Source organism: Perna viridis, chromosome 2 (assembly GCF_037379345.1).
Source record: "Perna viridis isolate PV_CMFRI_1.1 ecotype Kerala chromosome 2, ASM3737934v1, whole genome shotgun sequence".
NCBI lineage: Eukaryota > Metazoa > Mollusca > Bivalvia > Mytilida > Mytilidae > Perna > Perna viridis.
In genome coordinates this window covers 14,580,010-14,595,303 of record NC_142446.1, presented here as the reverse complement: position 1 = coordinate 14,595,303, position 15,294 = coordinate 14,580,010, and the positions used below count along the sequence as shown (strand labels likewise).

Below are 15,294 nucleotides of genomic sequence, written 5' to 3'. Positions count from 1 at the left end.
TAAAGCTTCTCAAAAACATCTTATATTTAGTGTTTGCGATCATTTTACTACACTACTACTACTACCTAGAAATCAGCTTTAATCAAATTTTCTAAAATGCCTAAATTATTAGGCAAAAAGGGGTCCTTACCGAACTTTCTCCTTTCAGTGTTTATTAACTGACATAGGTGTTAATTTTCTTGAAAGAATACTTTTTTGGCATGTATGCACTTACAAGTTGATCAGGCTTTTTTTGCTAAATAAGGTGCAGGTATATAATAGCTTATGTCTAGGTCTTAATTTAAATATTGTTTGTTTGTCCTTTCCAGACTCATAATGTTCACTGTAAGTAGGTAGATAGGGAAAAAAAATTGGATTCATAATTCCAATTTAGATTTTAAAAAATCAATGGCAGTGTTTAACATTTCTATATGACAGCAAAAACTTTGTGGTCATATAATTGTATAGCGCTATTGTCATCTTCGTTGTTCTCCCTAGACACTTAGTTTTCATTCAATAATTTATACAACAAAATTCCAAGTCACAAAAACAGAAGGTTGGTATATTGCATTGCTATATGGGGCTATGACTCCTATCATTTTGGAATTAGGGGTCTAAATTTGACTAAAAACAAGCATTTCATGAAACTTATTTATACAACTTTAGTACAAGCATATGGATCTTTTTGAAATCATATCACAAGTTGCCAAATGGAAAGCTTGGATTGATTTGGGGCTAATTACCTGAACTGTTTAGAAATTAGGGTCTTAAACAAGCATTTTCTTGATGTCTGGATAATTACTGTAAACAGTATGGATCTCTATAAAATCATTCCATAGGGTTCCAAACCACAAAAGGAAGGTTTTTATTGATTTTTAGAGTTATAACACTTTTCAGAAAAACAGTCAACGTAAACATTTATGAATTGAATAATTTTTATATGTAAATTAAGTATATGTGTATTGATATGTATCACAAGGTTCAATAGTAGGCTAGGAATGATTAGCATATCCATGAAGGAATTGAGGGCCATAAGGGGTGGAGAACCCATTTTTTTAATAATAGGACAATAACTTGAGTAAAAGTGAATGGATCTCTTTAAAATTGTATCACAAAAAGCTATAACACCAAAGTAAGCCTTGGAATGAATATGGGGGTTGTAAATGACTCTAATTGATAGTTATGTGCTGAAAATGGACCAGAAACAACCATTCTTTTGAAGTCTGGACAATAACTTGGAACATAAAAGTGAATGGATCTTTTTGAAATTTTATCACAAGATACTGAAGGCTTGGTTTGATAGTTGGGGTTGTGACTTTGACTTTTTGAATAAAGAGCCATTTTAGTTTTGGTCATAATCTTATCCTTTGTCAAATGTTCAATTGCAATTAAAATTTACAGCTTTTTCAGGCTTGACTGGTGTGTCCATACTTGCCCAAACTATGCAGGGCTCCACCAACTGAAAAGATGAAACAAAGAATTTGATGACAGATGATTATTAAGTTTTTTTTTAGTTCATTAGTTATTTTAGGCCTAATCTCTTACTTTTAATAGATAATTTGCTATTTTTTAATAGTCAATGTATAACACTGTATAAAAATTTTATGCAAATGTATTTCTGATAATTTGTTACTTTTTCAGAATTTAGCTTAAGTGGGCTGATATGGAAACATTATCAACTGCCTCTGGTAATTATCACATGTGACATGATTAAGATAATAATGTTCATTAAATGTGATGATGCCATTTCTTTTTTAAGTGACAAGAAATTAGGTATGAGGGATTTATTGCACTAGCACTCTTCTAGTTATACAAAAATTTGAATGCTCATTCATCATCTCTGTAGAAATGAAGCTAAACCAGTACAGATTTCTATAAAACCCCAATAACTGTACTTTGGAGTTTGTATAGTGAGAGGAGGTATTGCAGATATTAAAGATAAGAAACGATCTTTGCTGGAACAAACAGCCAATATAAAAAGGGAACTGAAATAAAAAACAGTATATGAAATATCAACACTTTCATATTCAACAGTACTCAGGTTCAGGTTCTATTGATTAAGAATTGGAAGTGAAACTACCTGAGATGACCCCAGGGAAGAAAGACAACGGCCACAGAAAGCCAACAATGACATAAAAATAGTAAAAAAAAAAGTAGCAGGAATTCAGTTATCGAGGGATTACATTTTGAAATATGTTCAGCTGTTTTGAGTGTAGTATATAAGTATACCACAGTCTATAAAGAACCCAAAGTGGGTTAAAATCCAGGAAAAAAGTGTGTAGATACAGTGGTGGAAAACTTTGATGGGGTTTTAAATTAAATTGTATGACCAAATCATTAATTTCATATTAACATGCAGAGAAAAACAGAACTAGAAGTTAAAACTAGTATATTTACATCAAACAGCTTTTGGAAAAAAAAATGGAAATTAGTTGAATTTTTAAAAGTTACACTATAATCCAGAGTCAGGCCTAAGACTGTATTGGGAAATTCCCAAGTTAATTGAAGGTAGATTTTATTACACATTTATAATGTAACTCCATGTTATTTAGATATTCATTAGACTATAGAGAGAATATCATTTCTTGTTGTAGCTCATCTTATTAAATCAAATTAACTAATTGTTCCATTCAGTCAATGAATGTAAGATTTGTCTTAACAACTCCCAATTTTACTTCCTGTTCAGGTGACCTTTTAAGAAACCTCAAGTTTTTCTCTTTAAATTATATTTTTATAATCATGAAAGTTGAAATCATGATTGGCTGATCTGAAAAGTCATCTTAATAAACAAAAAGTAGTGTGTAGTATTGAAGATCCTACATGCACTGAATGAATGGAATGCTTAGTAGTTCTAATTAAATTTCTAATTAGATTGGTCTTAGGTAAATCAGATATTCGTCAGACTGTTTAGTAGCAGGCTTCTGAGATATTCACAGAACTGTTTAGTAGCAGGCTTCTGAGATATTCACAGGACGGTTTAGTAGCATGCTTCTGAGATATTCACAGGACGGTTTAGTAGCATGCTTCTGAGATATTTATGACACTTTTTAGTAGCAGGCTTCTGAGATATTCATCACACTTTTTAGTAGCAGGCTTCTGAGATATTTACTGAACTGTTTAGTAGCAGGTTTCTGAGATCTTCACCGGACGGTTTAGTAGCATGCTTCTGAGATATTTATGACACTTTTTAGTAGCAGGCTTCTGAGATATTCATCACACTTTTTAGTAGAAGGCTTCTGAGATATTTACTGAACTGTTTAGTAGCAGGCTTCTGAGATATTTACTGAACTGTTTAGTAGCAGGTTTCTGAGATATTTATTTCACTGCTTAGTAGCAGGCTTCTGAGATATTTATCTCACTGTTTAGTAGCAGGCTTCTGAGATCTTCACCGGACTGTTTAGTAGCAGGTTTCTGAGATATTTATTTCACTGCTTAGTAGCAGGCTTCTGAGATATTTATCTCACTGTTTAGTAGCAGGCTTCTGAGATATTCACCGGACTGTTTAGTAGCAGGCTTCTGAGATATTCACCAGACTTTTTAGTAGCAGGTTTCTGACATATTTATCACATTGTCTTGTAGCAGGTTACTGAGATATTTATCACACTGTTTAATAGCAGGTTAATGAGATATTCATCAGAATTACTGAAATATTCATTAGACTGTATAGGAGCAGGGTGCTGTGATATTCATAGGACTGTTAAGTAGCAGGTTGCTGTGATATTCATCAGAATATTTAGTAGCATGTTATTCAGATAGTCAACAGGCTACTTTGTGGCATATTTCTGAGATATTCATCAAGCTTATCTTGTTTCTGTCAGGTCACTTAGATATTAACCAGCATTAAGAATGTTTATTAACAGGTTACTGAGATATTCATCATCAGACTGTTCAGTAGCAGGTTACTGAGATATTCATCATCAGACTGTTCAGTAGCAGGTTACTGAGATATTCATCATCAGACTGTTCAGTAGCAGGTTACTGAGATGTTCATCATCAGACTGTTCAGTAGCAGGTTACTGAGATATTCATCATCAGACTGTTCAGTAGCAGGTTACTGAGATGTTCATCATCAGACTGTTCAGTAGCAGGTTACTGAGATATTCATCATCAGACTGTTCAGTAGCAGGTTACTGAGATATTCTTTAGACTGTTTAGTAGCAGGTTACTGAGATATTTATCACACTGTCTAGTGGCAGGCTTCTGAGATATTGACCGGACTGTTTAGTAGCAGACAACTTGAGATATTCATGAGACTTATTTTGTTTATTTTAGGTTACTTAGATATTCATCAGACTTTAGACTGTTTAGTAGCAGAATATTTAGGAGTGGAAGCAGCTATTACTTTACCTATGGGGTTTGCTACCAATTCTATGAACATGCCAAGTCTAGTTGGGAAAGTGAGTTATTTTAATGTAGTGGTGACATTTTTGTATGATGTAACAAACCCCCTTTCAGCTGGTTTGAACCAAAGGTTTATGTGAGTGTCCCTTAGCACCTGTTGTCAAACTTTGTTTTTGATAATTTTTTTAAAACCTCTCAATGTCTTCATATTTTTAAGGCAATAAATCTAAAAAGAAGTTGTCCTATGACTTTTACCCAACGACTTCTGTATGCTTTATCTCAAGAATTGAAGGCATACAGAAGTCTACATTGGATAAAAGTCATAGGACAACCTTTTGTTTTCTTGATTTGTTGCCTTTTGAAAGCAAAAAAACGAGGTTTTGGAGTTATAAGGTAAAATCTTGGAGCCAATAATAGACAGAAAAGAAATTTTCTTCATGATAAGGCTTTCAAATCTCCAGTGGTGTTAGGATGAGCTTGTGTCTTTGAAACCATAAAATCTGTGGTTAATTGGAAACACCTTGTCAATCTACCCATCATTCTGTCTGACTTTCTTTACAGTTATCTCGGCTCCCAATTAATAAATTAATTTCAAATTTGGTGTAAGGTTTTATTTAGATGGGTATATGTTGTAAGTGATTTTGGTTGCTGTCTGACATCAACTTCCTGTATGAGTGGGGGTATACCTAGTATGTCAATCCATGCAATGTCCGTATATCTCTGGTTTATCTAATATTCTGGCCACTAAATTAATAATTTTTCCAGGTGAACAATGAGGCTCTTTATATCCTCTAGCTTAAAAAAATGTGAGTTTAATTAAATTTGAGTGTTGTGTTTTTCCATTCTATTCATTAGCACTTTCCAGTTGATGACTTTCATTAATGCTTCATACTTGACTACATTTTTTGAATTGACAAATCAGCAAAATTAACTTTTATATGAAAGAAAATATTTAAAAGAATTTTGATGGGTAATGACAGTTATCAATGTGTGATGAACTGAGTTCATGCTTGGTTATTTTGAAGCATTTCATTTTAGAGGTTTTTATTTTAAAAGAAACTGTGTGCATATACATATTACATTTTCTAAATGATTTAAACTCATTAACTTGGGGTCAAACTAATAAACTACTAAGTCTGCAAAATTTGTGTGTTCATATATCTAAACAAAGGATTTTATTTTAGGGTTGCCTTATACTAAGTGATGAACTGAACCATGCTTCTTTAGTGCTTGGTGCTAGATTATCTGGAGCATCTATTAGAACGTTTAAGCATAATAGTAAGTTTTTTTTTACATGTTTAAGTTTGACCCTCTATTGTTTCTCCACTGACTCTGAACAGTTCAGTAGATTGACAGTGTAGTTTTGGTTTTTTGGTCATTATCTGTAGTACAAATTAGTGACATACATGCATGTACTTGTTGAGTACTTGTATCAAAAACTCCTTACAGCAATAGAATAGTACTTGTGTGAAGGACTGCTCCATCCATTTAAAGAAAAACTGGATTCTTGTGAAAATTCATGATGAAATTAAAACACGGGCAAGGCAGTGTGGCATCTTTCAACTTGTAAAATTTGACTTATAATGCCCACTTTTCCATCAACCTTTGTCATAAGACCAAAACAAAATCAATATTTTTTATGCCCAGTGACTTTAAGTTGTGAGGCGTATCAATCATTCCTACCATCTCTACATCCATTTATTTAGATTAGGCCGTAAGAAATATTCTCTATATTCACAGTCTCATCTGACCCAATTTTTCAAGCCTGCCCCAAGTCTAAAAAAAATTTCCCTGACACAAATCATGGAAATATACTATGTTTTGTCCGAATCCGATTAATAACCATCATTATTAAATGACTTCTAGTTCATAAATTAATCATAATTTTTCACTGCTATTTTTTACATGACTGCAAAAAAATTGCATCATTTTCTGTAGACACCTAGTTTTCCTGCAAAACTTGTGTGTTAGTGGTTTGATCTTTATAAAGTTACAAACCACAAAGGGATGGTTACTATGGAATTTAAGGGCCAAGAAGGGGCCTAAAACAAGTTTTTCATAGAATTCAACAATGTAACTCCAGTAAAAGCTTAGGAATGCCTATGTTCCACAATATTCTATACCACAATTAATTGATTTTAGGGGTAAAGACTTAAACTTAAGAAATTAGGGGCCAAAAGGGGTGCAGAAACATGCATTATCTTGTTGTCCAGACAATAACTTGACTATTATTCACTTTTGGTTCCATTTTGAAATTTATTTTAATTGGATACCTTATGAAAATCTGTACCTTCGTTTTTTTAATCAGATCTCAGATACCTCTTACAGTTTTTTAGTTATAGAAGGTCAAAGATGCCACACCTCAAGAAATGAACTTTTTAGCTCACCAGGCCATAGGCCATGCGAGCAATTTCCATCACTTGGGGTCTTATCAACGTCATTGTTAGCAATTTTCCTAAAAATTTCTCATTTGAAACTACAAGAACAATAAGTACCAAACTTAGTCTAAATGTTCCCTGGGGTATTCTGCATAGAACTGCTGTATTGATTTTTTTATCTGTTGAAAAAAAAACATGGCTGCCATTACTAAAAATAGAACAAAGGGGTCAAACAGTAGTTTTTAGCTCACCTGGCCAAAGACCATGTTAGCTATAGCCATCACTTGACATCTGTTGTTGTCTTCAACAATTTTTCAAAAATCTTCTCTTCTGACACTACTGGACTGATTAGAACCAAACTTGGTAGGAATGTTCCTTCGGGTATTCTCCATAGAACTGAATTGGGGATTTTTGATCAGTCAAATAACATGGCCACCATTACTTAAAATAGAACAAAGGGGTCAGATAGTAGTTTTTTGCATATATCTCGCCCCGTGCAGATCCGGGTGTTAAAAGAATAGGCCAGCAGCAGCGCTAAGCTTCTCCTAAAAGGCGACTAAATAGTGCTCAGAAACCTAGCTGGGGACTAGGCGCTCTGCCCACAGAGCAACTGGGATGTGTGCCCCAGGTGGTGGAATGGGGTACCCATGGCATGTTACATGCTGGGGTTGTCAGGCTATAATACGGAAAACCTGACCGCAAACCATAGTGGTGCACCATGTTGGGAAAGATGTCACTTCCTTGCACGTTAAAGAACCCTGCTGTGGTATTCAATAGGAGTAGGAACCTTTGCGCTCCGCCACAGGAGGCTAAATTGCCCAGACTTACCCATCCGTCCCTTTTCTAGTGGCAATCAAAATTTGTCAACCCTATTATCCTTGTGTCCCATCCCTTTTTTTCATTTCATCATCATTTCATGTTCATTTTATCATCCATTTCATGTTCATCATCTGAATATAGCTGAAATATCGTTGCTCGGATGTTAAACCCCAACAATCAATCAATCACATATATCTCCAAAACGGTTAGGTATAGCCAAATTTTGACGGGGTAAAAGTGTTCAGGATGATGAGATCTATCTGCGGTCAAATTTTCATTGTAATCTATTAAGCCATGTTGGAGTTATTGCCCTTTTTCAACGTTTTTTGCTATATTTTTTTTTTTATTTATTTATTTATTTCAGAAATCTTCTCCTCTGACACTACTTGACAAATTGGAACAAAACTCGGTATAAGTGTTCCTTGGGGTATCTTGCATAGAATTGAAATGGGGTTTTTTGATCCGTCAAAAAACATGGCAATTGTTACTGAAAATAGAACATAGGGGTCAGACAGTAGTTTTTCGCATATATTTCCAAAACCGTTAGGTTTAGCCAAATTCTTATATATATCAATAAAATATTTGTAGGACTACAATAGTCTTCAGGCATAAAATTTGTCATATGCCTTCTTATTAGAGTTATTGCCCTTGATAGGGGAAAATGGCAGTATCATTTGTGTCTCATGGACATAAACAAATTCAAGTCTTATTTTAACCTGTTTTTAAGTGTAAATTGCTAAAATGAGGAGTGCCAATGCATCCTTTTCTACCTTGAGACTAAGTTTGTTTCAAAACGTGTCAAAACCCCATTTTGTTAATGAGGGCATACAAAGTGTATCCTTTACCATTTGACCAAGTTTGAAGAAACTTCAATCACGATTCAAATTTAGAGCTGTTTGAATTGTATGTCAGTACAAAATGTACTTGTCAATTGTTCAGGATACGACCTCTCATGGTTGTATCTGTCTGTGCACTGCAAAACATATTTATCACACTGACCGAAGCAGATTTTTGTTCTTATTGCAAAAACAAAAAATGACCAACTAAAGTTACACATTGTTGTTAATTGCCAATTTCATTATTGAATTTAAATATTTTCATAGATGTGGTGGATTTAGAGAAAAAATTGAAAACAGCTGTTGTTGAAGGGCAACCAAGAAGAAATCGTCCTTGGAGGAAAATTCTTATTGTTGTTGAAGGAGTATATAGGTAGAAAATATGTGTTTTTGTAAAAAAAAATGCTTGTTGTTCAAGGGGATTATAGGTATACAGTAGTCATTTTGGGAAAAAAAGATTCTATTTTTTTCAGCAGGAAGATACAGACACTTATAATTCATGAAAGACCTCATTGTTAAAGATCTGCTTGTAGATGAGAAAATATCCTATTGTTGTTCAAGGAGTAAACAAGATCATGATGGATACATTTGTACTTGAAGAAAGATACCATTGTTGTTAAGGAGTATACAAGATGGATACATTTGTACTTGGAGAAAGATACCATTGTTGTTGAAGGTGTATACAAAATAGATGCATTTGTACTTGGAGGAAGACACCATTGTTTTTGATGGAGTATACAAGATGGACACATTTGTACTTGGAGAAAGATACCATTGTTGTTGAAGGTGTATACAAAATGGATGCATTTGTACTTGGAGGAAGATACCATTGTTGTTGAAGGAGTATTTAAAAGATGGACACATTTGTACTTGGAGAAAGATACCATTGTTGTTGAAGGTGTATACAAAATGGATGCATTTGTACTTGGAGAAAGATTCCATTGTTGTTGAAGGTGTATACAAAATAGATGCATTTGTACTTGGAGAAAGATTCCATTGTTGTTGATGGAGTATACAAGATGGACACATTTGTACTTGGAGAAAGATACTATTGTTGTTGAAGGTGTATACAAAATGGATGCATTTGTACTTGGAGGAAGATACCATTGTTGTTGAAGGAGTATTTAAAAGATGGACACATTTGTACTTGGAGAAAGATACCATTGTTGTTGAAGGTGTATACAAAATGGATGCATTTGTACTTGGAGAAAGATGCCATTTTTGTTGAAGGTGTATACAAAATAGATGCATTTGCACTTGGAGAAAGATACCATTGTTGTTGAAGGAGTATACAAAATGGATGCATTTGTACTTGGAGAAAGATTCCATTGTTGTTGAAGGTATATACAAAATGGATGCATTTGTACTTGGAAAAAGATACCATTGATGTTGAAGGAGTATACAAAATGGATGCATTCATACTTGGAGAAAGATACCATTGTTGTTGAAGGAGTATTTACAAGATGGACACATTTGTACTTGAAGAAAAATATCATTGTTGTTGAAGGAGTATACAAGATGGAAAATGTTTGTACTTGGATAAAGATACCATTTTTTGTTGTTGAAGAAGTATGCAAGATTGATATGTTCTTACATATGTTGTTTGGAAAGGTGGTGTAATCTTTTACAAGTCAAGGAATAGAAATTTTCTTTTGCTGGTCCTTTGTGCTCCATTTGCGAAAAGACCAGAAAACTTCTATCATAAAATTTTTCCAAACAACACATGTAAGTGCCTATAAGAATTTCTTCTCTAATTCAACTGATTTCAGTTTTTCTGGTTATTTCAACCTTCTGCAGTATTAAACAGCAGATGATACATGTACATTTACATGTATGTACAAAACAATGTAAATAGTTCATTCCGAAAAAAATATTTTGTTTTGTTTTAATGTTTATCACTTGAATGCTTTAAAAATCTTTCTTTACATTCAAAAAATAAAATTTGTTTATTGAATAACAATCTCTAATAGTTAAATATCGATCTTTTTACTATTGTAAACAAAAACAGGGACTACCTTTTGTACCGTGATGACTGCATTTTGATTGGATTACACATTAAATAAAAATTAGTCATCTTAACTTAAAAAGGCCAATTTACAGAAAAAGGATAATCTGTACTTGGATATTTTCAGTGCCTTGAATTAAGAACAATTTACTATATGACATAGACAATACAAAACTAGAAAAAAATACATACCCCCACCCAAATTACCATATGGTCAAAGTATAAAAAAGGTTGTCAAACAAGAAGTTAATGCATTGAATCCCATGATACAGCATACTTATATAAGGCTTCTGTTATAACAAGTTGAATAGAAGAAAACTGTAATGAAAAAGGGTTTGGGTTGACTGAAACAGTACTTTACTAATTCTGTTTTTACTTACAGTATGGAGGGATCAATAGTACGTCTTCCAGAAGTACTGCAATTAAAGAAGAAATATAAGGCCTATCTATATTTAGATGAGGCCCACAGTATAGGTGCTATTGGAGATAGTGGTAGAGGGGTTGTTGACTATTATGGACTTGATCCTAATGATGTAGATGTTATGATGGGGACTTTTACCAAAAGTTTTGGTGCTGCTGGTGGATATATAGCTGGGAACAAGGTAAAACTTGTTTAAACTGGTATAAATTGTTGAATGGCTGGGATCAAGGAAAAACTTGTTTAAACTGGTATAGTTGTTGAATGGCTGGGACTAAGGTTAAACTTGATTTGAATTCTATAGGAATGTGTGGCATCTTATGCATTAATGCCTACAACAGAATCTTATCCAAGTTTTGATTTGTTCACAGCTCAGGCATAAATTTAATTAATTAGTTTTTTAAGGGTTTAAGATGTTTAAAGCTTGTAAGTGATACCCCTTCTGACTGAATCTTTCAGTAGATCTTACTATACCCAATATGAAAGTCTGGCATGAAATGCACATAAAGGAGATTAGTTACTGTAGAGTGTATGCAAGGCTTAATTGCTTTACTTTTTAATATAAAGTTTTCATTACATCGTTATTTAAAAGTTCTAGAGTCAAAACTATGACCTGACTATTATGAAGTATTTATTTTCAATTTTACCATCAACATCCATCTTTTACTTGGAACTGACCTTCAACAAACCACATGACGGGTGTCTAGCAAGAAGCAGGAGTTACTCACCCTTCAACTGAGATCACCCAAGTTTCTTGGGATGTTCTTGCTGTATGTTACTTTCTGTGCACTGTATTATTAGTTTGTTTATCTTTTATATGTTTTACATTTTGTGTTCCCATGAAGCATTGCTTTGTCAACACTCTCATTTGTATTTCTGTATTGCTAGTTTTCCTTTTGAATCATATGAAGACGTGCATGCAGCAAGATAATTTTATGCTTTAATATTTCAGAAACTGATCAACCACCTTCGATTGCATTCCCATGCATCTGTATATTCTTGTACCATGTCTCCAGCAGTAGCTCAACAAGTTATATCATCTATGAGAATTATTATGGGCAAGGATGGAACTGAAGAAGGTAAAGATGTGAATTTGTCTTTCATCATATTAATTTAGTTTATTAGGACAAGGAAAGATTAACATAAGGTTTTTGTTCATATTTATGCCTTCACCTTAAGGCATCAAGGCATTAAATTTAAAGGGCTGTAGCTACATGTACACATCTGTCCTACTTTTTTCTCAGCTAACCTCTATTGGAGCATTTGAAAAATGATAAACAGCTTCAGTGCAAATAGTCGTACTTTGTATAAGCCTTTTAAAATCTCCCTCAAAGTTTGGGGGGTATATAGGAATCACCCTATCTGTTCGTCCGTCAGTCTGTCCATATTTCTTTTACTACAACATCTCCTAAACCTCAAGGAATTTTGAAGTATATTTATAGGAAGGTCAGGAATTTTGTAGATGTGCATGAAGGAATATATCATGAATTCAGGGTGAAGTTGTGTTCTTACAAATTGCATTTCCTTTGATAACATTACCCTGACAGTGACGCTAATGGTTGATTTATATGGCTTATATAACAAGATACTTTGTCGAAATTGTTTCAATGGTCATCAAGTAGGAACTTGCTGATCCAAAATCAATAGCCACTACTGCAACCTAAAACATTATAGCAGTTTATGTATAAACAGACATTCCTTCCCAGTAGAGTAACAATGAATAAGATAACTTCATTATATCTCATGTTCAGTAATGACTGTGTAATGTATAGTTAATGTGTTCATTCTTTTACAGTCCTTTCCTTCAAAATTTTCGACAACTTAATAAAAGAGTACTGTATAGGATTCAACTGGCCCGAAACAAGAAAAGTACACATCATTTCACTAGCCCTGGGCTATGGCTAGTGGCTAAAGGCGAGCACTGCTTTTATTGTGATTAGTCAGTATTTTCATTCATTTACTAGTTGCAGCCTGTAGTATGTTGTGAATATGAAACCAATATTGGGATCCACAAAATACACATGGATGATTAGGGTTCTTTTATTGATAAGGCAGATTGGAATCTGTTACAAATAAATTAATTGACCCTGTAATACAATAAAATACTTTAAGTACAGAGAAAAGAAAGATAACTCTATTTTTTAAATAAAGAACATATTCAGTCAACCTGTACAATATTGTTAGAATAAAATATAGATTATGTTTTCATGTATTTGTCTCTAAGACTCAATATATCTTGCATCTACATGTATGAATTATAATTATTCATGATTGACATAAATCTCATATCAATATAGTTTTGTAACTTCTGACATAATAGTATTCTGTACAGATCTCTTATACTCTATTAATTGTATGCAACATGTAAGATTTAAAATAACAGCAAAACATAAGTTTGCCAAACATTGCCACAAATGGTATGTTAACACAAAAAATTATAATAAAAACACAACTTACTGCTTACCTCTCAAATAGATGAAAAAGTCAGGTTAACTGTCTGGTATAATACAGTATGACACATCATACAAAACCTGAAGCAAATATATGTTTCATAACTGATGTGTTCATGGAACAATAATAACATTCATTACAAACACCAAACACTTAGAGTACATCATTAAATAAAAATATTATTTAACATATTAAAATTTAACCATTTAATCAATTATTTATATCCTATTTATTTATAAGAAATCACATTCATTCAAGATTTGTCTCTTTTGAAACTTTTGGTTTAATAGCTCAATTATTAACTATTTTAAATATTTATAATCCTTTATATCATTTTGTCTCTTTAAATGGTTTAAATAGATTTTACTCATTCACTCAGTTCATTTTCATACTGCAAATTCAATCTCAAATTCAAACTAAACATTCAACCTCATACTACTGCTCAGTTAAGACAAAGTTATTTTAGTGGGATAAAGTGCTAGAAATATAGAAACAAACCTCAAATACAAGTTCCAGAAACTCAGCAATACAACTAAACTTCCAAAGTAGATTTATGTTGAAATACTAGGCAGAAATTATAGACTAAGTTATAAAAATCTCAAGGAAATCAATGTCTGCCATCCAGCTCAGCAAACTCAAAGAGAATAATACTCACATTCCAAAGGAAACCCCAAAGAGAATTTTAAAGTACATGTGACCTGAATAGACCAATAAATAAAAGAGAAATAAAGAGTTCTATAAATAGCTCATCAGCTGATAGGTAAATCCATCAGTCAAAGTAAATGGTTATCAATTACACTGATACAAGTAACAATATGTATACATTTTAATATAAATGTGAGTAAGTTTTAATAAACATATAAACCATTCGTTTATTAATCTCAAATTATATATCATATAATAAATAAAATACAATACATAAATATATAGAAAGAGTAACATTAAATGAATATTGTATCCACAGTCAATTCCTGGTTAAATTCCACTCTGCCACAAATATATAGTGCTACACAACCCGAGGACATTTACATCATTTATATTTATTTTTACGTTTATATTATGTGATGTTTATTACGCTTTTCCATTCACAATACAACATTCGACGCAAAAACTTTTTTTATTCATTTTCACCTGATTTGCTAGGACAGGATACAATTACTGTTGGAGGACTTCAAAAGGGAGATAATCCAAATTAAGGGTTTTACACGTTATAACCTTGTAAGTGAAACTTGTCCAAAACCCCTCAAGGGAATTCATTATATCTCATGTTCAGTAAAGACTGTGTAAGGTATAGTTAATGTGTTCATTCTTTTATTGTGATTAGTCAGTATTTTCATTTTACATTTACTTGTTGCAGCCTGTAATATGTTGTGAATATATATGCATCACATGCATTAAGAAACACAACTGCTATCAGATGACTCCAAAGGGAGGTAATCCATATTTAATGGCTTAACATGTTTAAATGTCGTAAGCACAACTCCTCCTAAACCATCTTAACAAATTTTGATGTTATTTTTTAAGAAGGTTGGGTATGTGCATTAAGGAATATCTTTACTTTTGGATAACTCCAAAGAGAGTTAACAAGGATAAAATCAAAATTTATTATAAAGCCCTAGAAGCACAGAGAGCCTGATTTCAGTCTTGAAAGGAAGTTACATTCTGTGGAAGTCTTCAGGATTACTGGATTAAGTATAGCCCGAATTGTCAAATAGTTTCAAATGAGAAAGGAAACTGTGAAAGATTCCCCAAGTTTCACATCATTGAACTTATAAGTTATACATGTATATCTATTGTTAAGACCTTTTTAGCTTATAATTTTGACCTTGTATTCTGTGTTTCTCAATGACTACTTGTCACAGCCACTGGATATTTTGATAGCTGTGCTATATAAGTATGCCATATCATGTTGTTATGGTTTTATACATGGTCCACATGATCTCCTTTTTTAGTAATCTTAGTATCTTTTGATAAGCTTTGCTTACAGTTTTTCTATGTTTTTCTTTTTTTTTCTATTTTTCTTTACAAAAATTGTCTATAGCAATGTCCTTACTTCCTCAAAAAACT

General features: G+C 32.8%; 1 protein-coding gene across 3 annotated transcripts in view; it reads left to right on the top strand.

Annotated features, from left to right (window-relative positions):
- The window catches only part of LOC148623757 (serine palmitoyltransferase 2-like), a 54,379-nt gene that overhangs the window by 22,284 nt on the left and 16,801 nt on the right, over positions 1-15,294 (top strand). For all 3 annotated transcript variants that reach the window (XM_088565839.1, XM_088565840.1, XM_088565841.1), the window contains exons 6-10: positions 4,252-4,376; positions 5,505-5,598; positions 8,621-8,726; positions 10,741-10,960; positions 11,729-11,855. In XM_088565839.1, coding sequence (XP_088421965.1) covers positions 4,252-4,376; positions 5,505-5,598; positions 8,621-8,726; positions 10,741-10,960; positions 11,729-11,855 — 672 coding nt within the window. The remainder of the gene's footprint in view (positions 1-4,251; positions 4,377-5,504; positions 5,599-8,620; positions 8,727-10,740; positions 10,961-11,728; positions 11,856-15,294) is intronic.